The 25,984-nt window shown below is 42.3% G+C and overlaps 1 protein-coding gene across 6 annotated transcripts in view; it reads right to left on the bottom strand.

The window, feature by feature from the left end:
• The window catches only part of LOXL3 (lysyl oxidase like 3), a 98,904-nt gene that overhangs the window by 62,717 nt on the left and 10,203 nt on the right, over positions 1-25,984 (bottom strand). For all 6 annotated transcript variants that reach the window (XM_075178382.1, XM_075178477.1, XM_075178455.1 and 3 more), the window contains exon 2: positions 654-968. In XM_075178382.1, the coding sequence (XP_075034483.1) occupies positions 654-960 (307 nt within the window). In that variant the 5' untranslated portion in view covers positions 961-968. The remainder of the gene's footprint in view (positions 1-653; positions 969-25,984) is intronic.

Below are 25,984 nucleotides of genomic sequence, written 5' to 3'. Positions count from 1 at the left end.
TAAACACAGAATCAGGCAGGTCCTCAAATTGTTGATGAGGTCATTTTTGGGCTTAAGAGAGCTCTAGAGGACAGCAAACTTACATTCACTACCCAGTGATAGCTGAAGTCAGGCTGGCGTTGAGATATAAATCTCTGTCCCTGACAGGAAAGGAACAGTCTGTCCCTGGAGTACTGCCGTTGCCCTGATCAATGTCTCCAGGTCTTGGGGAGCTGGTAGCCTTAGAGAAGAGAGGGGGATAAATTTGGATTGATAGACAGCAGTCCCTGAAAGTGACAAGGATACTGGTGAGGTGTTTTCATTATACCCTGTATGTTGTCTGTGCCAGACTGTAGTGTTATTTGTTGCAAGTTATTATTTAAATATATTTATTGCTGTTTTGTGCTGCCATTTTGTTAAATAAACTTATTTGTATTATTTCGGATATTTGCCTGGGTGATTTTGAACCTTGGATAGGTACCGGGTAGGCCAGCTGTGTGGTCCAGAAGGTTACGTTAGACCCGGTATCCTCACATTTGGCGGCAAGCGGTGGGATCACCCAGTCCCGGGCAGGCAGGGTAGAGCTGCAGGGGATCACACACAAGGTGTGGTCCAGGGCTATTCCTGTCCTATAACTTATACCAGATACATATTTATACATATTGAGAGCTTACCTATTCCTTTGCCATACTTTGCGCTGTGCGTCCATCCAGTTGCCTCTGTAAATCCCAGGTGACGACAGAGAATATGCGCATTCTCCATTGTAAAGTCATCATCACAAATTGTGCCCCACTCTTGATTATAGAAGACTTCTATCCGGCCCTCATTGTGCTTGCGGGGGAACCCAGCCAGACGGAATTTCAGGCCGCTGCTCTGATTTGGGGAACGGTTTGTGGGTTGTGGGTCTTGTTGTGTCCAGGCTGGAACAAGTGCAGATAGTGTGCAGAGCACCCACAGACTGGATGAGAGATCCACCATCATATACGATCCTGAGGGCAGAAACAGAACAACATTCCTTAATGTCTGTGAGCTGTACATATCTATCCTGCACCTTATCTAACCCTTCTACCAAAGCCATAGGACATAGCTCAAAGGCTGCTGACCCTATAACAAGGACACTAGGGAAGATGCTTGAGGTGTGTACACATATTGCATATTGGCCCAGACATACTGCAAGGGTAAAAAGTCACATGGCCATGTTGGCCTGGGGTCATCATCCTCATTTATCTATTTAAATAGCACCACTAATTCCACAGCGCTGTACAGAGAACTCACTCATATCAGTAGACACTTCAGGGCTCATTTATTTGTGGGCACATTTGCGCAGTGAATGCACACAGGTTAAGGCCCACATAAATAATAACAGTTTTATGTGTGTATGTTGAGTCGGATTCGTCTTGAGCGGTGTCCAAGTCTAAGACAGTATTATTTGTGTTAGACGTGTAAGGATAGAGCAGAGATGCGACTTGACAACGTCACTAGTAAATGTCTTCCATATAACATGTCCACATCTGTTATTTACCCATTTAAACAAAAAATGGACTTCCTGAGCTAATAAAACATCACTGCTTCAAGATCCTGTTTTGACGACTACTTACCTGCTGTAATTCCTGTGACCTACAGATTAGACCCAATCTAATCTGTTATCCGGCTGTTCTGAGGTGCCAACTTTCCGGTATCAAAGCTCTGCCCGCTCCCTCCAGCTCTGGCCAGTGTGATAGGCCAGGGGAAGGGAACATCCACAGCAACCCTGACTCATAGTAAGAGGTCAGGTGTGCCAGCCCAGGTGTGCCAGCCCAGGTGTGCCAGCGACTGGGTACACTAGCAGCATCAGTTACCCAGAAGGAATCTGTTCGTGGTGCTGACAAAAGAGTTCAGTGGTGGCAGCAACAAGCCCCTCCTACTGCATTTAGAGGGGCATAATTTGGGATAAAGAACGGGGGCAGTGGCAAGGTAAGCCCAGCTGGTCCCCTGCAGCTCATACACAGTGGCATAGGAGGTCCATCCTGTCACAATACCCATTAATACATCAATGTAACAGCAGGTGGGAGGTGAGGGGACCGGGCCACAATCAGCATTTATTTATATAGAGCCACCAATTCCACACAGATAAGTCCATGGTTTGGAATCAAGCTCCTGAGTCCAGTACTGAGCGGTACTAACCACTGAGCCACTGTGCTGGCCCCAAAGAAAAGCTAAATTATTGGATTTATCTTATCTAATCCAACATCAATTCTATAATGTGCCTTAAGCCAGATCCATAGATCAACTAAATTTGAATAATTAATCAATATTTTATTTATTTTGCATATATTTATTTAGATAGATGACTTGCCTAATTAGGGACTACTACTAATTGGACGCTCCTTATAATATATACCTTCTGATGACTGTGCTTTATACACAGAAACGTGTCCAGATTTAACCAAAGCAATTTCTCCACCTTGAATTTATATAAAGCATCAGGTCAGTGAGCTGTGGATCTGTCTGACAGACGGCTGAGGATCCAATTTAACAAGGTCTAATTTAAAGTTTACAGAAAGCATGAACCCTGTGGCTTCTCTGGGGGAGACGATAAGGAGGGAATGGATAAGGGCTTTAGTAATATCCAGAGAGAGAACTGGGCATTTAATGGCAATGTTTGGAAGGAGGAGGTGACATAACAGGAAGACACCAAGGCATCGAGTATAAGGATTGGGGAGAAATGTTATTACCACACCCCAATTACTTTACCATAATATCACTTTACCATAACACCCCTTTACCGTAACACCCCTTTACCATAACAGCCCTTTACCATAACACCCCTTTACCATAACATCCCTTTATCATAACATCACTTTACCATAACACCCCTTTACCATAACACCCCTTTACCATAACATCCCTTTACCATAACACTACTTTACCATAACACCCCTTTACCATAACATCCATTTACCATAACATTACTTTACCATAACAACCCTTTACTATAACACCCCTTTACCGTAACAGCCCTTTACCATAACATCCCTTTACTATAGCAGCCCTTTACCATAACATCCCTTTACTATAACATCCCTTTACCATAACACCCCTTTACCATAACAGCCCTTTACTATAATAATCCTTTTCAATTATATTCTTTTTACCATAACACCCCTTTACCATAACATCCCTTTACCATAACATTACTTTACCATAACACCCCTTTACCATAACACCCCTTTACCATAACATCCCTTTACTATAACATCCCTTTACCATAACATCCCTTTGCCGTAACATCCCTTTACCATAACACCCCTTTACCATAACATCCCTTTACCATAACACCCCTTTACCATAACATCCCTTTACCATAACACTACTTTACCATAACATCCCTTTACTATAACATCCCTTTACCATAACATCCCTTTACCATAACACTACTTTACCATAACACCCCTTTACCATAACATCCCTTTACCATAACATTACTTTACCATAACAACCTTTTACCATAACATCCCTTTACCATAACACTACTTTACCATAACACCCCTTTACCATAACATCCCTTTACCATAACATTACTTTACCATAACACCCCTTTACCATAACAACCCTTTACCATAACATCCCTTTACCATAACACCCCTTTACCATAACACCCCTTTACCAAAACATCCCTTTACCATAACATTACTTTACCATAACACCCCTTTACCATAACATCACTTTACCATAACATCACTTTACCATAACACCCCTTTACCATAACACCCCTTTATCATAACATCCCTTTACCATAACATCCCTTTACCATAACATTACTTTACCATAACAACCCTTTACCATAACATCCCTTTACCATAACATTACTTTACCATAACACCCCTTTATCATAACATCCCTTTACTATAACATCCCTTTACCATAACATCCCTTTGCCATAACATTCCTTTACCATAACATCCTTTTACCATAACATCCCTTTACCATAACACTACTTTACCATAACACCCCTTTACCATAACAACCCTTTACCATAACATCCCTTTACCATAACACCCCTTTACCATAACACCCCTTTACCATAACATCCCTTTACCATAACATTACTTTACCATAACACCCCTTTACCATAACATCACTTTACCATAACATCACTTTACCATAACACCCCTTTACCATAACACCCCTTTATCATAACATCCCTTTACCATAACAACCCTTTACCATAACATCACTTTACCATAACATCCCTTTACCATAACATCCCTTTACCATAACATTACTTTACCATAACAACCCTTTACCATAACATCCCTTTACCATAACATTACTTTACCATAACACCCCTTTATCATAACATCCCTTTACTATAACATCCCTTTACCATAACATCCCTTTGCCATAACATTCCTTTACCATAACATCCTTTTACCATAACATCCCTTTACCATAACACTACTTTACCATAACACCCCTTTACCATAACAACCCTTTACCATAACATCCCTTTACCATAACACCCCTTTACCATAACACCCCTTTACCATAACATCCCTTTACCATAACATTACTTTACCATAACACCCCTTTACCATAACATCACTTTACCATAACATCACTTTACCATAACACCCCTTTACCATAACACCCCTTTATCATAACATCCCTTTACCATAACAACCCTTTACCATAACATCACTTTACCATAACACCCCTTTACCATAACACCCCTTTATCATAACATCCCTTTACCATAACAACCCTTTACCATAACATCACTTTACCATAACAACCCTTTACCATAACATCACTTTACCATAACACCCCTTTACCATAACACCCCTTTATCATAACATCCCTTTACCATAACAACCCTTTACCATAACATCACTTTACCATAACATCCCTTTACCATAACAACCCTTTACCATAACATCACTTTACCATAACACCCCTTTATCATAACATCCCTTTACCATAACATCCCTTTACCATAACAACCCTTTACCATAACATCCCTTTACCATAACACCCCTTTACCATAACATCCCTTTACCATAACATTACTTTACCATAACACCCCTTTACCATAACATCACTTTACCATAACATCACTTTACCATAACACCCCTTTACCATAACACCCCTTTATCATAACATCCCTTTACCATAACAACCCTTTACCATAACATCACTTTACCATAACATCCCTTTGCCATAACACCCCTTTATCATAACATCCCTTTACCATAACATCCCTTTACCATAACAACCCTTTACCATAACATCCCTTTACCATAACACCCCTTTACCATAACATCCCTTTACCATAACATTACTTTACCATAACACCCCTTTACCATAACATCACTTTACCATAACATCACTTTACCATAACACCCCTTTACCATAACACCCCTTTATCATAACATCCCTTTATCATAACATTACTTTACCATAACATTACTTTACCATAACAACCCTTTACCATAACATTACTTTACCATAACAGCCCTTTACCATAACATCCCTTTACCATAACATCCCTTTACCATAACATCACTTTACCATAACACTCCTTTACCATAACACCCCTTTACCATAACACCCCTTTACCATAACATTACTTTACTATAACACCCCTTTACCATAACATCCCTTTACCATAACATCCCTTTACCATAACAGCCCTTTACCATAACATCCCTTTACCATAACATCCCTTTACCATAACATCCCTTTACTATAACATCCCTTTACCATAACATCCCTTTACTATAACAGCCCTTTACCATAACATCCCTTTACCATAACATCCCTTTACTATAGCAGCCCTTTACCATAACATCCCTTTACTATAACATCCCTTTACCATAACACCCCTTTACCATAACAGCCCTTTACTATAATAATCCTTTTCAATTATATTCTTTTTACCATAATATCCCTTTACTTTTACATGCCTTTACCATGATATTTCGCTACTATAATACCCCTCTACTAAAATAAACCCTTCACCATAACACCACTGTGGTTGGATCCACCTTCCCCCAAACAAAATTGGTAAGAGTTAACTTATTGTAGCATGCCTGATATATTGTTGTAAATGCAACAATGGTACGAAGGTATTGCTATTTTTTGAGGCGTAAATTAGCATTTCTCCTAGGTCAGGATCAGGAAGAGGGTATAACATTAACCACTGCATTCATCTCCTAACAGTGGTGTCCTGACCTGTGCCTGTATTAGAGATAAAGTGGAAATGTCCTTATGATGAAATATAAATTAAAGATTACTGTATATTGTGTTTGAATCCCTGTGACCAAAGCTATTCCCTGATTCTAGACATTATTATGTAATAAGCACTGAGTTAAAAGCTTTACTATTGGGACAGAAAAAGGTTTATATTCATGGGTAGCCCGGCAATAAATGAGCTGCCCATGAGCATAACTCTCCAATCCATGGGGCCAGTTAAATCTAGTCCTGATTAGTGCTCATTGGCTCCTCACAGACCAACCTGTTCAAATGTCCACTAAGATTGATGCAGTATTTCAAATGCTTTTTTGAATTTGTGGCAGACGTGGAGACTGGTTTTGGCTCCATATATAGAGCGCATGTTGCTGTATTCTGTGCACATTCGTATACTCCATCTGGGTGTTGATCACTACCACAGGGGGGGTAACAGTCTTTGCATTGCTTATGATCAATTAAGCCCAATCTGCTTACAAGGTCCTACATGTCACCTATTGGCTTCCGTCCCCTTCACTCCTCTGAAACTGGCCTCACTAAAGTAAGAAATGACTTACTCAGCGGAGTCCAAAGGTCACTTCTCTCCCTTCTCGCACTCCTCGACCCCTCCGCTGCGTATGACACTGTCGGTCATTCTCTTCTCAGCACCCTCCACTCCATAGTTCTTCGTGAATCAGCTCTTTTCTGGTTTGCCTCCTACCTCCCTGGCTTCTCTGTTAGTGTGTCTGCTTCCGACTCCCCCTTCTTCCTCCTTCTATTGGAGCCCCCCAATGCTTGAATGTCTAGATTCAGGGAATAGCTTTGGTCACAGGGAGCAATGAGTGATCTAGAATTGGGATTCAAACTCAATATAAATCTGTAATTTAACAAACACTGTAACTTTCATCATTGGGACATTTCCCTTCTAGCTGTTCTTGGCCGTCTACTCTTCTCTCTCTACACCACCTCTCTCGGTGAACTTATCCATCATTTGCCCTCCTATAACACCTCTATGCTGATGACATGCAAGTCTATCTTTCCTCCCTTGGCCTCTCTCCTGCTGTCCTAACCCAGGTAACCAGCTGTCTCTCTGCTGTAACTTCCTGGATGTCACAGAGCTTCCTCAAACTCAACATCTCCAAATCCGAGCTCATCATCTTTCCTCCTGCCAATGTTGCTGTCCCTCCCAATATCTCCCTCTTGGTTGACAACATCACTCTTTCTCCTGTCACCCAAGCCTTGGAGTCACCCTTGACTTTGCTTTACCCCTCATATCCAGCTCCTCACCAAATCCTGCCATTTATTCCTCCGTAACAACACTAAAATCTGTCCATTCCTGTCTCAGGAAGTAACCAAAATCCTGGTCATTCACTCATCATTTCTCGCCTCGACTATTGCAACCTCCCACTCACTGGCCTTCCTGACTCTTACTTTTATGATCTTCAATGCACACATAATGCTGAGTAAGTCCCCTCATTGGCTCCCTGTTTCAGAATTCATTTAAAACTCCTTACTCTCACTTACACCGCCCTTACCAACACTTCTCCCCCTTGTATCTCTCACCTTGTTTTGAGGTACAAACCTACCTGACCACTCCACTCCACCTCTGACCTCCATTCACCTCCCATTACCTCCTCCCATGCTCACCTCCAAAACGTCTGCCGTGCTGCCCCCATTCTTTGGAACTCCCGAATCCGTCTCACTTGACTCTCCCCCAACCTGCAGTCCTTCAAACGCTCACTCAAAACTCTTTTCAAGCTTGTGTATCCTACCACCTCCTAACCATTCTATCCATCACCTCCTCTTCCTTGTCTGCCATCTCCATTTTCTCCCAGTTGGTCCTACGGTCTCTCACTCCCCTCCCTCTAGAATGTAAGCTCTTGTAGCCAGGGTCCTCTCTACATGTTGTCCCACGTCTGTCCACTGTCTGACTCACTTGTACATACTTTCATATCTTTTGCTCCACTCTGTGTGAGTCCCCATAACATTGCTCATACTCATCTGTGCTACTTATATGTATTACCTCATCTATTTGTAACTTGCTTCTGTATCAGTGGCACCTTATAAATAAATTAATAATAATACCAATAATTATATAATTCTGTCAGTTGGTTTCTGTTTGATGAGAGGTTGGTTCTTCTCCCAGCTGGTCAGACAGAACATATTGTTCCCTCAGGGCTCTGACCCAAGCAGGGAAAGTATTTCTGGAATTTAATAATATTCATTACAAACCAAAAATAATTCCACGGAAATGGCAGATTTCATATACAGGCTGGAGGAGGTCCTGACAGGGACCATCAGGTCAACCTGAGAGAACGGGGATTTATTAGGGTCAGGTACAAGTGGAGGTGGATTCTTTATAAAGTAGGAAACCCCGAGCGAGATACAGGTGTAGGCATAAGGGATAGCTGTGTATAATACAGAGAGATAGCTGTGTATAGTACAGAGTGAGAGATAGCTGTGTATAATACAGAGAGATAGCTGTGTATAATACAGAGAGATAGCTGTATATAATACAGAGTGATAGCTGTGTATCGTACAGAGTGAGAGATAGCTGTGTATAATACAGAGAGATAGCTGTGTATAGTACAGAGAGATAGCTGTGTATAGTACAGAGTGAGAGATAGCTGTGTATAATACAGAGAGATAGCTGTATATAATACAGAGATAGCTGTGTATAGTACAGAGTGAGAGATAGCTGTGTATAATACAGAGAGATAGCTGTGTATAGTACAGAGAGATAGCTGTGTATAGTACAGAGTGAGAGATAGCTGTGTATAATACAGAGAGATAGCTGTGTATAGTACAGAGAGATAGCTGTGTATAGTACAGAGTGAGCGATAGCTGTATATAATACAGAGAGATAGCTGTATATAATACATAGTGAGAGATAGCTGTGTATAATACAGAGAGATATCTGTATATAATATAGAGTGAGAGATAGCTGTGTATAATACAGAGAGATAGCTGTGTATAGTACAGAGAGATAGCTGTATATAATACAGAGTGAGAGATAGCTGTGTATTACAGAGTGAGAGATAGCTGTGTATAATAAAGAGTGAGAGATAGCTGTATATAATACAGAGAGATAGCTGTGTATAATAAAGAGTGAGAGATAGCTGTGTATAATACAGAGAGATAGCTGTATATAATACAGAGAGATAGCTGTATATAATACAGAGTGAGAGATAGCTGTGTATTACAGAGAGATAGCTGTGTATAATAAAGAGTGAGAGATAGCTGTGTATAATAAAGAGTGAGAGATAGCTGTGTATAATACAGAGAAATAGCTGTATATAATACAGAGAGATAGCTGTATATAATACAGAGTGAGAGATAACTGTGTATAATACAGAGAGATAGCTGTATATAGTACAGAATGAGATATAGCTGTGTGTATTACAGAGTGAGAGATAGCTGTATATAATACAGAGTGAGAGATAGCTGTGTATAGTACAGAGTGAGAGATAGCTGTATATAGTACAGAGTGAGAGATAGCTGTGTATAATACAGAGTGAGAGATAGCTGTGTATAATACAGAGAGATAGCTGTATATAATAGAGTGAGAGATAGCTGTATATAATTAAGAGTGAGAGATAACTGTGTATAGTACAGAGTGAGAGATAGCTGTATATAATACAGAGAGATAGCTGTGTATAATACAGAGAGATAGCTGTGTATAATACAGAAAGATAGCTGTGTATAGTACAGAGTGAGAGATAGCTGTGTATAATACAGAGAGATAGCTGTATATAATACAGAGAGATAGCTGTGTATAGTACAGAGTGAGAGATAGCTGTGTATAATACAGAGAGAAAGCTGTGTATAGTACAGAGAGATAGCTGTGTATAGTACAGAGAGATAGCTGTGTATAGTACAGAGTGAGAGATAGCTGTGTATAATACAGAGAGATAGCTGTGTATAGTACAGAGAGATAGCTGTATATAATACAGAGTGAGAGATAGCTGTGTATAATACAGAGTGAGAGATAGCTGTGTATTACAGAGTGAGAGATAGCTGTGTATAATACAGAGTGAGAGATAGCTGTATATAATACAGAGAGATAGCTGTATATAATACAGAGTGAGAGATAACTGTGTATAGTACAGAGTGAGAGATAGCTGTATATAATACAGAGAGATAGCTGTGTATAATACAGAGTGAGAGATAGCTGTGTGTATTACAGAGTGAGAGATAGCTGTGTATAGTACAGAGTGAGAGATAGCTGTATATAATACAGAGAGATAGCTGTGTATAATACAGAGAGATAGCTGTGTATAGTACAGAGTGAGAGATAGCTGTGTATAATACAGAGTGAGAGATAGCTGTGTATAATACAGAGATAGCTGTGTATAATACAGAGTGAGAGATAGCTGTGTATAATACAGAGTGAGAGATAGCTGTATATAATACAGAGAGATAGCTGTATATAATACAGAGTGAGAGATAGCTGTGTATAATACAGAGTGAGAGATAGCTGTATATAATACAGAGAGATAGCTGTGTATAATACAGAGAGATAGCTGTGTATAGTACAGAGTGAGAGATAGCTGTGTATAATACAGAGTGAGAGATAGCTGTGTATAATACAGAGATAGCTGTGTATAATACAGAGTGAGAGATAGCTGTGTATAATACAGAGTGAGAGATAGCTGTGTATAGTACAGAGTGAGAGATAGCTGTGTATAGTACAGAGTGAGAGATAGCTGTGTATAATACAGAGAGATAGCTGTGTATAATACAGAGTGAGAGATAGCTGTGTATAATACAGAGTGAGAGATAGCTGTGTATAGTACAGAGTGAGAGATAGCTGTGTATAATACAGAGTGAGAGATAGCTGTGTATAATACAGAGTGAGAGATAGCTGTATATAATACAGAGTGAGAGATAGCTGTGTATAATACAGAGAGATAGCTGTATATAATACAGAGTGAGAGATAGCTGTGTATAATACAGAGAGATAACTGTATATAATACAGGGTGAGAGATAGCTGTATATAATACAGAGAGATAGCTGTATATAATACAGAGTGAGAGATAGCTGTGTATAATACAGAGTGAGAGATAGCTGTATGTATTACAGAGTGAGAGATAGCTGTATATAATAGAGTGAGAGATAGCTGTATATAATACAGAGAGATAGCTGTATATAATACAGAGAGATAGCTGTATATAATACAGAGTGAGAGATAGCTGTATATAATAGAGTGAGAGATAGCTGTATATAATACAGAGTGAGAGATAGCTGTGTGTATTACAGAGTGAGAGATAGCTGTATATAATAGAGTGAGAGATAGCTGTATAAATACAGAGTGAGAGATAGCTGTATATAATAGAGTGAGAGATAGCTGTATATAATACAGAGTGAGAGATAGCTGTATATAATACAGAGTGAGAGATAACTGTGTATAGTACAGAGTGAGAGATAGCTGTATATAGTACAGAGTGAGAGATAGCTGTATATAGTACAGAGTGAGAGATAGCTGTATATAGTACAGAGTGAGAGATAGCTGTATATAATACTGAGTGAGAGATAACTGTGTATAGTACAGAGTGAGAGATAGCTGTATATAGTACAGAGTGAGAGATAGCTGTATATAGTACAGAGTGAGAGATAGCTGTATATAGTACAGAGTGAGAGATAGCTGTATATAGTACAGAGTGAGAGATAGCTGTATATAATACAGAGTGAGAGATAGCTGTATATAATACAGAGAGATAGCTGTATATAATACAGAGAGATAGCTGTATATAATACAGAGTGAGAGATAGCTGTGTATAATACAGAGTGAGAGATAGCTGTATATAATACAGAGTGAGAGATAGCTGTATATAATACAGAGTGAGAGATAACTGTGTATAGTACAGAGTGAGAGATAGCTGTATATAGTACAGAGTGAGAGATAGCTGTATATAGTACAGAGTGAGAGATAGCTGTATATAATACAGAGTGAGAGATAGCTGTATATAATACAGAGAGATAGCTGTATATAATACAGAGTGAGAGATAGCTGTGTATAATACAGAGTGAGAGATAGCCATATATAATACAGAGTGAGAGATAGCTGTGTATAGTACAGAGTGAGAGATAGATGTATATAGTACAGAGTGAGAGATAGCTGTGTATAATACAGAGAGATAGCTGTATATAATACAGAGAGATAGCTGTATATAATACAGAGTGAGAGATAGCTGTGTATAATACAGAGAGAATGCTGTATATAATACAGAGATAGAGATAGCTGTGTATAATACAGAGTGAGAGATAGCTGTGTATAGTACAGAGTGAGAGATAGCTGTGTATAATACAGAGTGAGAGATAGCTGTGTATAATACAGAGTGAGAGATAGCTGTGTATAGTACAGAGTGAGAGATAGCTGTATATAATACAGAATGAGAGATAGCTGTATATAATACAGAGTGAGAGATAGCTGTGTATAATACAGAGAGATAGCTGTATATAATACAGAGAGATAGCTGTGTATAATACTGAGTGAGAGATAGCTGTGTATAATACAGAGAGATAGCTGTATACAATACAGAGAGATAGCTGTATATAATACAGAGAGATAGCTGTGTATAATACTGAGTGAGAGATAGCTGTGTATAATACAGAAAGATAGCTGTATATAGTACAGAGTGAGAGATAGCTGTATATAATACAGAGTGAGAGATAGCTGTATATAATACAGAGTGAGAGATAGCTGTATATAATACAGAGTGAGAGATAGCTGTATATAATACAGAGAGATAGCTGTGTATAATACAGAGTGAGAGATAGCTGTGTATAATACAGAGTGAGAGATAGCTGTATATAATAGAGAGAGATAGCTGTGTGTAATACAGAGTGAGAGATAGCTGTGTATAGTACAGAGTGAGAGATAGCTGTATATAATACAGAGAGAATGCTGTATATAATACAGAGATAGAGATAGCTGTGTATAATACAGAGTGAGAGATAGCTGTGTATAATACAGAGAGAATGCTGTATATAATACAGAGATAGAGATAGCTGTGTATAATACAGAGTGAGAGATAGCTGTGTATAGTACAGAGTGAGAGATAGCTGTGTATAATACAGAGTGAGAGATAGCTGTGTATAATACAGAGTGAGAGATAGCTGTGTATAGTACAGAGTGAGAGATAGCTGTATATAATACAGAATGAGAGATAGCTGTATATAATACAGAGTGAGAGATAGCTGTGTATAATACAGAGTGAGAGATAGCTGTATATAATAGAGAGAGATAGCTGTGTGTAATACAGAGTGAGAGATAGCTGTGTATAGTACAGAGTGAGAGATAGCTGTATATAATACAGAGAGATAGCTGTATATAATACAGAGTGAGAGATAGCTGTGTATAGTACAGAGTGAGAGATAGCTGTATATAATACAGAGAGATAGCTGTGTATAGTTCAGAGTAAGAGATAGCTGTGTATAGTACAGAGAGATCGCTGTGTATAATACAGAGTGAGAGAATGCTGTGTATAATACAGAGAGATAGCTGTGTATAATACAGAGTGAGAGATAGCTGTCTATAGTACAGAGTGAGAGATAGCTGTATATAATACAGAGAGATAGCTGTCTATAGTACAGAGTGAGAGATAGCTGTATATAATACAGAGAGATAGCTGTGTATAATACAGAGTGAGAGATAGCCCTGTGTAATAGAGTTATTTATAAATGTGTGTAATACTGAGGTAGACAGGTCTTGGAAGGATTACCTCTGATGAGATCACCCGCAGGTGATGAAACGCGTCAGGTAGAGAGAGGACACACTGGGCTCTATCTGCATTTATGCAAGTTCATTGTTGTTTCTACACCTATTCTGGAGGCTTTGATTCCGCTTTCATTACTGAACACCTCGGCTGTTGGATTTAAAGTTCACGGACACTACCGTTCATACGGCTCTGATCCAGAAGAACATCAGCTCTCCTGCCGGAGCTGCAGGCTCTCCGATTTCTGTTCATTAACAGACGGAACGGAACACGCTGTCTCCGAGGACTTTTACACCGTCCAGACCACTATATGGGATGATATTTGGAAGCAAGGTCTGTACAGCATTTCCATATATTATAAGAGAGCGAGGAGTCGGTGAAGGAACGGTATTATCCACTTACATTTATTACCAGCTATTGATGTGATATCTCGTATTGTCTCATAGAGCGGATCATAAGAAACCATATGGGACTGCTACTATTTCGTTTTATTGGTGTGGCCAAACCTTCATTACTTTTTCTATGACATCGGGATTGCAGTGAGCGGTTCATACCAATACATTGTGTTACGAGATATATATTCATATATTCCAGAATGGTGTTTTGATATCACATATTGAGCGATCGCTATTGTTTGTATTCCTATTATTCAGTATTTAGTGACCAGTGATGTACCCTTGATACTGTCACGAGCCGCGGCGGTACTCACAGCCGCTGCGGCTCGCTTCCTGTCCTCTCCGGCGTCCTGGCCGTCACCATGACAACCTTTTGCCTGGATTTGGACTTTGCTTGTGTATCTCGTGACCCTGACCTCTGGCCTTTTTACCGATCTTCCTGTCTGCACGTGACCCTTGACCTCGGCTTGCTAATTGGAATTGCTATATGCTGCCGGCCCTTGACCTCTGCTTGGACCTCACTCCGTTTGCCTGGGTTCTCCCCAGCCGGTACACACTTCACGACCCTCTGTCAGTCTGCGGCCCAGTCTGTCCCCACCATCAGGGGTTCCAGTAAACACTTGATTGGCAGAGTAGACTCCGGGTTGTGTTGTGCCGGCTGGAGGGGTTCCTAACATTATAACCGGCCTAAACACATATCGGAGACGAGGTTGAAATGGATGGAAGCATAACTACACCATCTCCGGCGCAAGCCCTAGCAGGCCATGTTGAGTCCCTGTACCAAATGATCCAGGGATTGTCTGAGTGTTTGTCCGTTCAGGAAGAAGTTGCAAAAACCTCACAATCCACTCCAGATTCCACCTGTAAACCTAAAATGCATTTGCCGGATCGGTTCTCCGGAAATAGATCCCTGTTCCGGAATTTCAGGGAGAGCTGCAAGCTTTATTTTTGGTTGAGACCCCGCTCCTCCGGTTCAGAGCAGCAAAGAGTCGGGATTATCATTTCCGCTTTCTTCGAGGCATTAGGTCTACTATATGATGACCCGGATCGAATGGCCTCCGCTGAGGCTCATCTACGGGCCTTGAAACAAGCTCGGCGGTCGGCAGAGAAATACTGCACTGAATTCCGTAGATGGTCACCTGACAGTGGATGGAATGACCCTGCCTTACGCAGTCAGTTTCGCCTAGGCCTGTCAGAACAGATTAAAGATTCTTTGGTGCAATACCCAACTCCTACCTCATTGGAGGATCTGATGCACCTCGCCATTAAAATCGACAGGAGAATTAAGGAGCGAAAGTCTGAGAAGGAGGCATCTTCTCTTCCATCTGCCTTGATTCCTGTTACCACGGATGGTGAGGAGCCTATGCATCTAGGAGCGTATTGTCTCTCCCCTGAGGAAAGAGACAGGAGACGATCAAAAGGCCTATGTCTCTATTGTGGCACCAAGGGCCACTTCTCCCGTTCCTGCCCTAATAAGCGGGGAAAAGAGCATGCCTAGGGAATGAGGGGAAAGTTCACCTAGGTCTGCAAATTGTTTCCCCAAAAAATGCTGTATTGATCCCTGCACAGCTCACGTTCAGTGCTGGTTCTGTGGACCTGTCGGCCTTCATTGACAGTGGAGCTGCGGGCAACTTCCTTGACATCGGGTTTGCCCGCTCTGCTGGAATTCCGATGGTAAAGCTCAAATCTGCCATTACTGTATGTGGCTTAGATGGGAGTCCATTGCCTGGTGGCAAGATTACTTGGGAGACCCCGCTACTACAATTGAACATTGGAGCACTCCATTCAGAGTCCATAATCTTCTTCCTTATCGAATGTCCGTCAGTTCCTTTGATCCTGGGCCACCCTTGGCTTTCCCGCAATAACCCTGTCATGGATTGGGTAAAAGGAGAAATTGTCCAGTGGAGCTCTTATTGTACACAGTCTTGCTTGACACTGCCTCTGTGTGATTCAGTCTATTCCGGAGCAGCTTCCCTCACAATATCATGACTTCTGGGATATGTTCTCCAAAAAGGCTGCTGATACTTTACCACCGCACCGTGACTTCGACTGTGCCATCGAGCTTATTCCTGGTTCTAAGTTACCCAAGGGACGCTTGTACTCCCTCTCTGGTCCAGAGACCAAATCCATGCAGGATTACATTGATGAAAACCTGGAGAAAGGCTTCATCAGGCCATCCAAATCTCCAGTAGGAGCGGGTTGCTTCTTTGTTTAAAAAAAAGACGGAGGACTAAGACCCTGTATCGACTACCGAGGGCTGAATCTCATCACAGTCAAGAACACCTATCCCCTTCCTCTCATCTCCGTACTATTTGATCAACTAAGAGGTGCAACTATCTTCACAAAAATCGATTTTCGTGGTGCATATAACCTCATACGTATTAGAGCAGGTGATGAGTGGAAGACGGCATTCAATATGCTTTCTGGCCACTACGAATATCTGGTCATGCCGTTTGGTCTTAGTAACGCGCCTGCAGTATTCCAGGACCTGATTAATGAGGTGCTACGTGAGTTCCTTGGACATTTTGTTGTTGTCTACTTGGACGACATCCTCATATATTCATTATCAGTACATCAGGGTCATGTCAGACAAGTCCTACAAAAATTGCGAGAACACCATCTCTATGCTAAAATTGAAAAATGCGAATTTGAGGTTTAGAAAGTGTCCTTTCTAGGTTATATAATCTCCTCGGAAGGATTCTCCATGGACCCAACCAAGGTCCAAGCAATCCTGGACTGGGTACAACCGAATAACCTCAAGGCGGTCCAGAGATTCCTGGGATTCGCCAATTATTACAGAAGATTTATTTGCGGCTTTGCTGATATTGTGGCTCCTATCGTCACTTTGACTCGCAAAGGAAGCGATCCAGCTAACTGGTCACTCCAGGCAATAACTGCATTTGAAACCCTGAAGAAAGCCTTTGTGTCTGCTCAGGTCCTTAGACATCCGGATCCTAAGGTACCATTTATTCTTGAAGTTGATGCCTCTGACGTCGGTGCTGGTGCCATCTTGTCACAGAAAGATTTCCATAATCACCGCTTACATCCATGTGCCTACTTTTCCCTTCAGTTCTCTTCAGCGGAAACCAACTATGATGTGGGAAACCGAGAGCTGTTGGCAATCAAATGGACCTTTGAGGAATGGCGACATTGGTTAGAAGGCGCTGCACACCAGATCTCTGTTATAACGGATCATAATCTGCAGTATATACAGTCGGCCAAACAACTGAACCCCCGGCAGGCTCGTTGGTCACTGTTTTTCACCCGTTTTAACTTTGTAATCACCTACTGTCCAGGTTCTAAAAATGTCCGGGCAGACGCCCTGTCCAGAAGCTTCCTGGCACACCATGCTCCGGTTACTAGTCCAGAGCCTATTGTTCCCTCGTCTATGATCCTTGCTGGGTTAACCCAAGACCTGAGTTGTGCCCTACAAAGGTTTCAGAGATTAGCTCCTGATAATACTCCAGTAGGATGCTTGTTTGTCCCAGTTCATTTAAGGAAGGCTGTCCTTGCTGAAACACACGATAATCAGACTGCTGGACATCCTGGAGTTTTCAAAACATTGGAAATCCTTTCCCGCACTGTATGGTGGCCATCTTTGTCTGCTGACGTCAAAAGTCACATTCTTTCTTGTGAGGTTTGTGCCAGGAACAAAATTCCCAGGACTCGCCCGGTAGGTCAGTTGGTTCCATTGGCCATTCCTGCAAAACCTTGGACACATTTGTCCATGGACTTTATTGTTGATTTGCCACCCTCTGCGGGACACAATACCATTTGGGTCGTGGTAGACCGCTTCAGCAAAATGGCACATTACATTCCACTAATCAGGCTTCCTACCGCTCGAGATCTGGCCATTCTCTTCATCCAACATATTTTCCGTCTCCATGGACTTCCTTCCGATATTGTTTCTGATCGTGGTTCACAATTCATAGCACAATTCTGGAAATCCTTCTGTACCCTTCTCGGAATCAAGATCAGTCTGTCATCTGCATACCACCCTCAGTCTAACGGGCAAACTGAAAGGGTTAACCAGTCCCTTGAACAGTTCCTCCGATGTTATACTTCAGAATTCCATGACAACTGGTCCTCTTTGCTGCCCTGGGCAGAGTTTGCCTACAATAACTCATCTCACTCATCTACTCAAACTTCCCCGTTCTACTGTAACTTCGGTTTCCATCCCAGGTCCAATTTTCTGTATTCTCTCAAATCTGCTGGTATCCCGGAGATCCGTTCCACAGCTGCTGATCTCAAAGTAATTTGGAGGAAAGTTCAGTCCTCCTTAAAAAGGTCGTCATTGTCTGCTAAAAAAAATTTGGATCACCACCGTACCACCTGCTCATTGTCACGGGCACTAGGAGTCTTTACCCAGGGATCACCAGATGGTAGGCTTACCAGAGCAATGTAGATGGTAATAGGGTACTCTGGTAGCTGGGTGATCACGGAACATGAAATGATGGCCGATGAGATGCTCAGGAAAGTCTATGACTAGCAACACTGGTAATAATGAGGTAATGATACACAAGGAACTGTATGGACAAGGACACGTGAAGATAGTCAGTGGTCTGCGATAGCAAGTTGTACCACTGCTATAGTGAGGAGGAATGTCCAACAGAAACAAGGAGGTGATGAGAGTCAGCGGTCTGCAGGTAGCAAGTTGTACCGCTGTCTGAGTGAAGGAATGGAATCCAAGTGGAGGTATCCAGGTAGTCAGTGGTCTGCGGTAGCAAGTTGTACCACTGCTATGTGAGAGGATAATGGAACAGGTGATACCGGAAACAGGGATCAGTGGTCTGACATCAGCAAGTTGTACCACTGAATATATATGTGAGGAGGTGCACGGGGGAAGACTGCAACACAGGATATACACAGGCACCTTATACACGATCCACAGTAATATGCACAATATGGATATATATATATATATAAATGACTGAACAGGTCTGCAATCTAGAAAGTCTCTTGAAGTAGTCCAGCACAATGATAACACAGTCAATGATGGCAATAGACTCAGCGGACAGCAGACTCCAGAGAGAACCAAACACAGTCCAGCAAGATATGCAATACACAGCACAGTCAATGAGAAGTATGCATACCGTGGTTCAGCAGTAGCAGTCAGATGGGATTGCAGCGGTACCTGAGCGGCTGGAGGCCGACTGGATAGGAAGTCCCTGGATAGGTGAAGCAGCGGTCTAGCAGGTGCAGCGCACAGGTGAGTAGACCAACAGGGACACGAATCCACAGGAGTCAGCAACACGTGGAACTGGACTCATAGGGGACCCAGGAGAATGGAGATGATCCAGCAGAGGGTAGTAGATGAGATACAAATCCAATGCTGACAGGAGGGTAGAGACCAGTGGAACACGTGAAGGCGTGGAGAGTGGATCAGCAGGAGATGGACGATAGCGTTGACCACCGCAGCAGGACTCAGCGGCACACGGGGGTAACCAGTAGCAACCACAGGAACCAACAGCGATGGGAAACAGGAGTGCAGCGCAGGGCAGGAGCTGTTGATCACGAAGTGTAGCAGATGGTAATGAAAGCGGCAGTCTCGAGGAAGTCACAGCAAAGATGAGATGAGGCAATAGTGCACGGAGGCAGCGGATAGTAATCAGCTGGCAGTCACGATGTTGAACACAGGCGAGTTGCAAGCAGGAGACTGTAGTGCACAGAGGCAGCGGATAGTAGTCAGCTGGCAGTCACGATGTTGAACACAGGCGAGTTGCAAGCAGGAGACTGTAGTGCACTGAGGCAGCGGATAGTAATGAGCAAACAGTCACATTGATATAAAATAACGTTGAAGTGGTATAGAAGACTGTAGTGCACGGAGGCAGCGGATAGGAATCAGCAAACAGTCATGATGATACAGTTGATGATAGAAGTGGTATGGAACCACAGTAGTGGAAGTGGTTTGGAAACCACAGGAATCAGCAGCGCTGAATACAAGAGTAATACAGGAACACCTTCAGAGACTCATGAGGAATGAGACTCCAAGATCAGGCAACGTGGTGGTGACCACAGGTGCTTAATATAGGGAGGTTGCCTGATCTGCCAATTAAGTTAAAGGGGTATACACTGAAGTATAGAAAAGGGCTGCGCATGCGCAGACCCTCAGGATGGTGGACGGCCACGGTTCCTAAATGTCCGGGAAGAGGCACTCACGGTCCGGTGAGTGACACTCATTCACAGTGGGCCAGAAAGTGTGGCTTTCAACTCGGAATGTTAGGCTCAGACAGCCTTGAAAGTTTGAGGGAAAGAAAGAAAGTTATTGGTAGGCTTCTAATTGATATTAAATAAAATGTAACTTTTATTAAGTATTGATTAAAATAAGCGAAATACAATAAAATATACTAAAAACAAATGCTGTCTGCATGTATATCCTTCTTAATATGTGGACTTATGTATAGGTAGATTGCTAATATTACCACTAGCTATAATTGTGTATTGCTGGGTATTACTATGTGTTAAAAAACACAGGGAAACCTCCCCACATTAAGCAAATTCCACAATAGAATTAGCTAGAGATTAGTCAAAGTATCACTGTGCTGAGACGCTATCTAATTAGCCCATATATTAGAGCTGTAGTATCTCCTAGCAAACCAGAGGATGTATTTCTATTGAAATTCACAGTGAAACCTCCCCACATTAAGCCAATCCCATAATAGGATTAGCTATGGATTTACCAGAGTATCACTATGGTAGAGCACTATCTCATAAGCCCATATATTGGAGCTGTAGTGTCTCCTAGCAAAAACGGGGAGTGTATTGCTATCTACCTAGATAATATCTCCGAACTAAGTCTGGTTATATCGGAGTATTATACAAACTGCCAATCTAAGGTATAGTTTATGCAGACAACGAGGACGCCGATGCGCGTTTCGCTTAGGTCTGCTTTATCCAAGGCTCAGACAGCCTTGTAAGAAGCTGGGGCCTAAATTTATTGGTCCGTTCATGATTACCAAGCAGATTAATCCGGTAGCCTTCAGATTGAAGATTCCTGGCTCACTAAGGATCCCCAACACGTTTCATTGTTCGCTATTTAAGCCAGTATTATACCCGAATCAATCCCAGCCTTCAGGTTTTTCTGTGAGAAATAGGAACATACCACAAAAATTTGTTGTCCAGAAGATTTTCGACTCTAAAAGAGTGCAGGGGCAGGTGCACTTCCTAGTACAGTGGAAGAATCGTGGGCTAGAGGAGCAGTCCTGGGTCCCGCGAAGACGACTATACGCTTCAAGACATTTGAAGGAATTTTTCAAAAAATTTCCTAGGCAACCTGGGGGTCGGGGTTCCTTAACCCCTCCTCAAGGTACTGTCACGAGCCGTGGTGGTACTCACAGCCGCTGCGGCTTGCTTCCTGTCCTCTCCGGCGTCCCGGCCGTCACCATGACGACCGGGACGTCACTTCCTCCCAACTGGCAACGGTCGGACACCTCTGCAGCGCAGCGTCCCGGCAGCCGGGCGTGCACGCGCATATGGGGCAAGCAATCAATTTCAGCCTGTGGCTGAATTAGCAGGCATTAGCCTGCAAGTGTGGATGCCAGGGCTAAGCTCTGATTGGTCCATCTGGGTACTTAAGGCAGTGAGGGCTGCTGCCTCACTGCCGGTTATAGCTTCTGTTCCCAGTCTGCTGACCTGCTCTGTGCCTTGTTCCTGCCTATTGAACTTTCTGCTGATTATCCTTTGCCTGGATTTGGACTTTACTTGTGTATCTCGTGACCCTGACCTCTGGCCTGTTTACCGATCTTCCTGTCTGCTCGGGACCCTTGACCTCGGCTTGCTAATTGGAATTGCTATCTGCTGCCGGCCCTTGACCTCTGCTTGGACTTCACTCCGCTTACCTGGGTTCTCCCCAGCCGGTACACACTTCACAACCCTCTGTCAGTCTGCAGCCCAGTCTGTCCCCACCATCAGGGGCTCCAGTGAACACTTGACTGGCAGAGTAGACTCCGGGTTGTGTTGTGCCGGCTGGAGGGGTTCCTAACAGATACATTTTATTTGTTTTTTATATCAATAAATGTTTTTTATTATCTCACGCACTGTATTAGCAGATTTTGTGCTTACTGGCTGTCAGCGCTGTTTTTTTGTGTGTTGTTTCTACAGTTTTAAGATCTCACTGATCTTGTCAGCTGCAGACACCAGTATACCTTTTTCTGCACTTTGAAACTCGTATCTCTTTGCGCCAGGTGTTGTGTTTATTCAGGTTTGGAAGGACACAGTGATGTCTGGATACTGAGAGGGAATGGGCAGTATAGTAAGTTACTTGCAGTTGATTCAGATTTTGAGGACTAGGACAGTGTCTCAGTTCATATAACGCTCAGCGCTATAGAAGAACCATTCATGGTATAATAATGCTGTTTACTGTCTCAGAGACAGGAGCAGAATATGCCCAGTACAGCTGTTGCTTCCAGTGCGCTAGATGCTCTAATTCCATGACCTAAATTCCAAGAGGAAACAGGCAGGATCCCAAATCATGACATGTATAATTATTCCCTTCTACACAGATCTTATTGCATGAGCCAGAGACCCTCCCTGTGACCACACAATCCCAACACTTATACAGTATATTCCCCATAATAGGAGATCGCCACCTAGTGGAGGGATCAGCCATGACCCAGAACACAATAAATGCATAAAAAATAGGCTGCAATAATCAGACATAAATCTCCAGACACATCTGAGGGGAGTTAGCTGTGGAGTTTGTGGCATTTAGCATGACAGCATTTCACGTATGTTACACAGATGTTCAGTGCAGAGTATTATACGTTCCAGATTTCCTGCTCAACAACATTAATATATCTCCTAATCCTATCCATACTCACCCCCACCCCCTCTTCATAATCCATACCCCCCTAGCCCTGACACCCAAACCTGTCCTTAATAATTCCTACCCCTACCCCTGTCTCCTAGTCTTATCCTTTATTACCCATATTTCTGTCTCCCTACATTCTCCTTTATGACTCTTATTCTGCATCTCTCTGTCTAAATCTTTTCCATTGTGGCTTAATATCCATCTCTCCAAATATTCTTCTTTTTTATTCCTTACCCCCCATGTCTCTCTCCCAATTGTCTCCTTAATTATTGTTACACCCATCCCTCTCTCCCTGTATTACACTTACCCCTATCCCTCTCTCCCAATATTCTCCTTTACAATTATTACACCATGTCCCTCTCTCCCAATATTCTACTTTATGACTCTTACCTCTTATCCCTGTCTCCCAATATACTCCTTTATGATACGCCCTCCCCCATCCCTCTCTCCCAATTATCTCCTTTTTAATCTTTACCCCCTATCCCTCTTTCCAAATCTTCTCCTTTATGGAACTATCCTCCCTATTCCTGTCTCTCAATCTTCTCCTTTGTAACCCTTTACCCACTCATCCCTCTCTCACAATATTCTCTTTTATGGCACATACTCCCTATTCCTCTTTCCCAATCTTCTCCTTTATAACACTAAAGCTGGGTACACACTACAGAATTTTCCACCAACTTTTTATGCCGATCGATTTTACATGCGATCGATGGTCCGATCGCTCGGTCCATGGACTGCATACACACTAGCCTTGTTTTAGACGATAAAGGGAAGAGCGGACGTCCCTTTAGCGACTTTTTACAGCCATGCTGTCGTGACCAATAATTTTAATTTCGTACACACTGAAGCATCATTTGCGGGGGATGTAACGAGATACCAAAGACATTAGCATAAAGGGGCAGAGCTTTTTGTAGTTAACACCCAAAGCTGCATAATAAGAGAAGGCAACACTGTCTCTTCATTCATTCCTATAAAATAGAAGTTTATTACCATACATAAAACATTTAAGTGGTAAAGTGCAATGTAATGAATATTCCCTAATAATAAAATCCCTTCGTATGCAATGGAATGCTCCATTCTCTGCAGGCATCATTGCTGATTGGTCCACAGCAGAAACGAACGCCCATGTCTGAGTATATAAAATGTCAGAGGAACCTGTTTGGCGCCGAGGAGTGTAAGAAGATGGCGGGTGAGGAGAAGGTGTCAGTGGGGGTTGCGGGTGAGGAGAAGGTGTCAGTGGGTGTTAATGTTGAGGAGAAGATGTCAGTGGGGGTTGCGGGTGAGGAGAAGGTGTCAGTGGGGGTTGCGGGTGAGGAGAAGGTGTCAGTGGGGGTTGCGGGTGAGGAGAAGGTGTCAGTGGGGGTTGCGGGTGAGGAGAAGGTGTCAGTGGGGGTTGCGGGTGAGGAGAAGGTGTCAGTGGGGGTTGCGGGTGAGGAGAAGGTGTCAGTGGGGGTTGCGGGTGAGGAGAAGGTGTCAGTGGGGGTTGTGGGTGAGGAGAAGGTGTCAGTGGGGGTTGCAGCTATGAAGACGGAGACAGAGTCAGAGATGGTGCTGGAAGGGCCAAAAAATGTTGAAAAAGTTAAGGTGGGGGATGGAGATACTCAAGAAGAGCAAAGAGCAAATCCAATTAGCCCAAGAGAGGTGAAGATGATGGCCAAAGTACTGGGCCAGGACGACTACGACATTAAAAAAGGTCAGTAGCACATGTAGTGTACCTGTTAGAAGGACTTTATTTCATTCTAGTTTCACATAAAGCAATGTAAACGCCTAATTTGTAACATAGATTTTTTTGTTTGTTAGAAGGAAGAATTATCGGTGAGAAGGCCTGATTACCACTGGTACCTCTAATGTAACACCTGTTATCAAACAAGAAAAAAATTGAAAAAGAAAAAGATATGAAAGAAGTTAGACACGAAGGTATTTCATTGGACATGTATAGACAACTAAATGCTTTGGGCACATACTTGTACTGTTATAATAACCAAAATGGCGCCTGTTTTCCAGAATATATGGAAGTTAAGCCGCTATTATTGCGATTGCGCCACAGGGACCAAAGCATAAACTGATCTCGAGCAGTGTGCAAGGTGAGCAAATGAGAGTATTTCTGGTGTTGGATATATAAAGATATAGAAGTTTAATGGTAAACATTTTTTATTTCCTTGTTTCGTAGGTAAAGAAATCAAAGGGAATAGAAACCCAAGCGACATCAAGACCTGTTTTGCCACAAACCAGTAGCACCTTTAAAGTGTGATACTATTTTTTTCACCTGTCATATTGAAAAAAATTTACTTTTTCCTGCAATAAACCTGTTGTATGAACACTGTGGTTTATTCAGGGTATTTCACAAATATTAGTTAATAAAGTTTAATATGACTTTATAACTTTAATAGTTTATAAAGGTTAAAGTTTATAAAGGTTAAATGTGAATAGCTTGCCAACATAGATGCAAAGGGTAATATCACACGTGCTTTATACACGTGTAATAGTCTGCAGCCAGACAGGTGCAATATATATCTATACAAAACACAAGCCTGTGATGCGCGGATATCGCACCACGTGGGACTGGTACAGACATCACAAATTTACATACACACGCCCCCCAGGTCGAGGAAGTATCGGAGGATTGCCGTGGATCGGTCGGAAGTTTATACACACTGCACAGCGGAAACGAAATTGGAACGAAAATATTAAACGGTACGACCAACCAAATGAGGCGACAATCGTCCATTTGGGCAGACTTTTCGACCACCGTGTCTCTACACACACTGACCCGACTTTTGAACGAGCGGTCGTATGTCGGCTGGTTGAGCCGATTATTGGACGAAAACCCTGTAGTGTGTACCTAGCTTTACTACCTATCCTTGTCTCCCAATCT

This window comes from Mixophyes fleayi, chromosome 1 (assembly GCF_038048845.1).
Source record: "Mixophyes fleayi isolate aMixFle1 chromosome 1, aMixFle1.hap1, whole genome shotgun sequence".
NCBI classification, from domain to species: domain Eukaryota; kingdom Metazoa; phylum Chordata; class Amphibia; order Anura; family Limnodynastidae; genus Mixophyes; species Mixophyes fleayi.
Note: the sequence above shows the minus strand (reverse complement) of the source record. Positions and strands in the feature narration are given on the sequence as shown.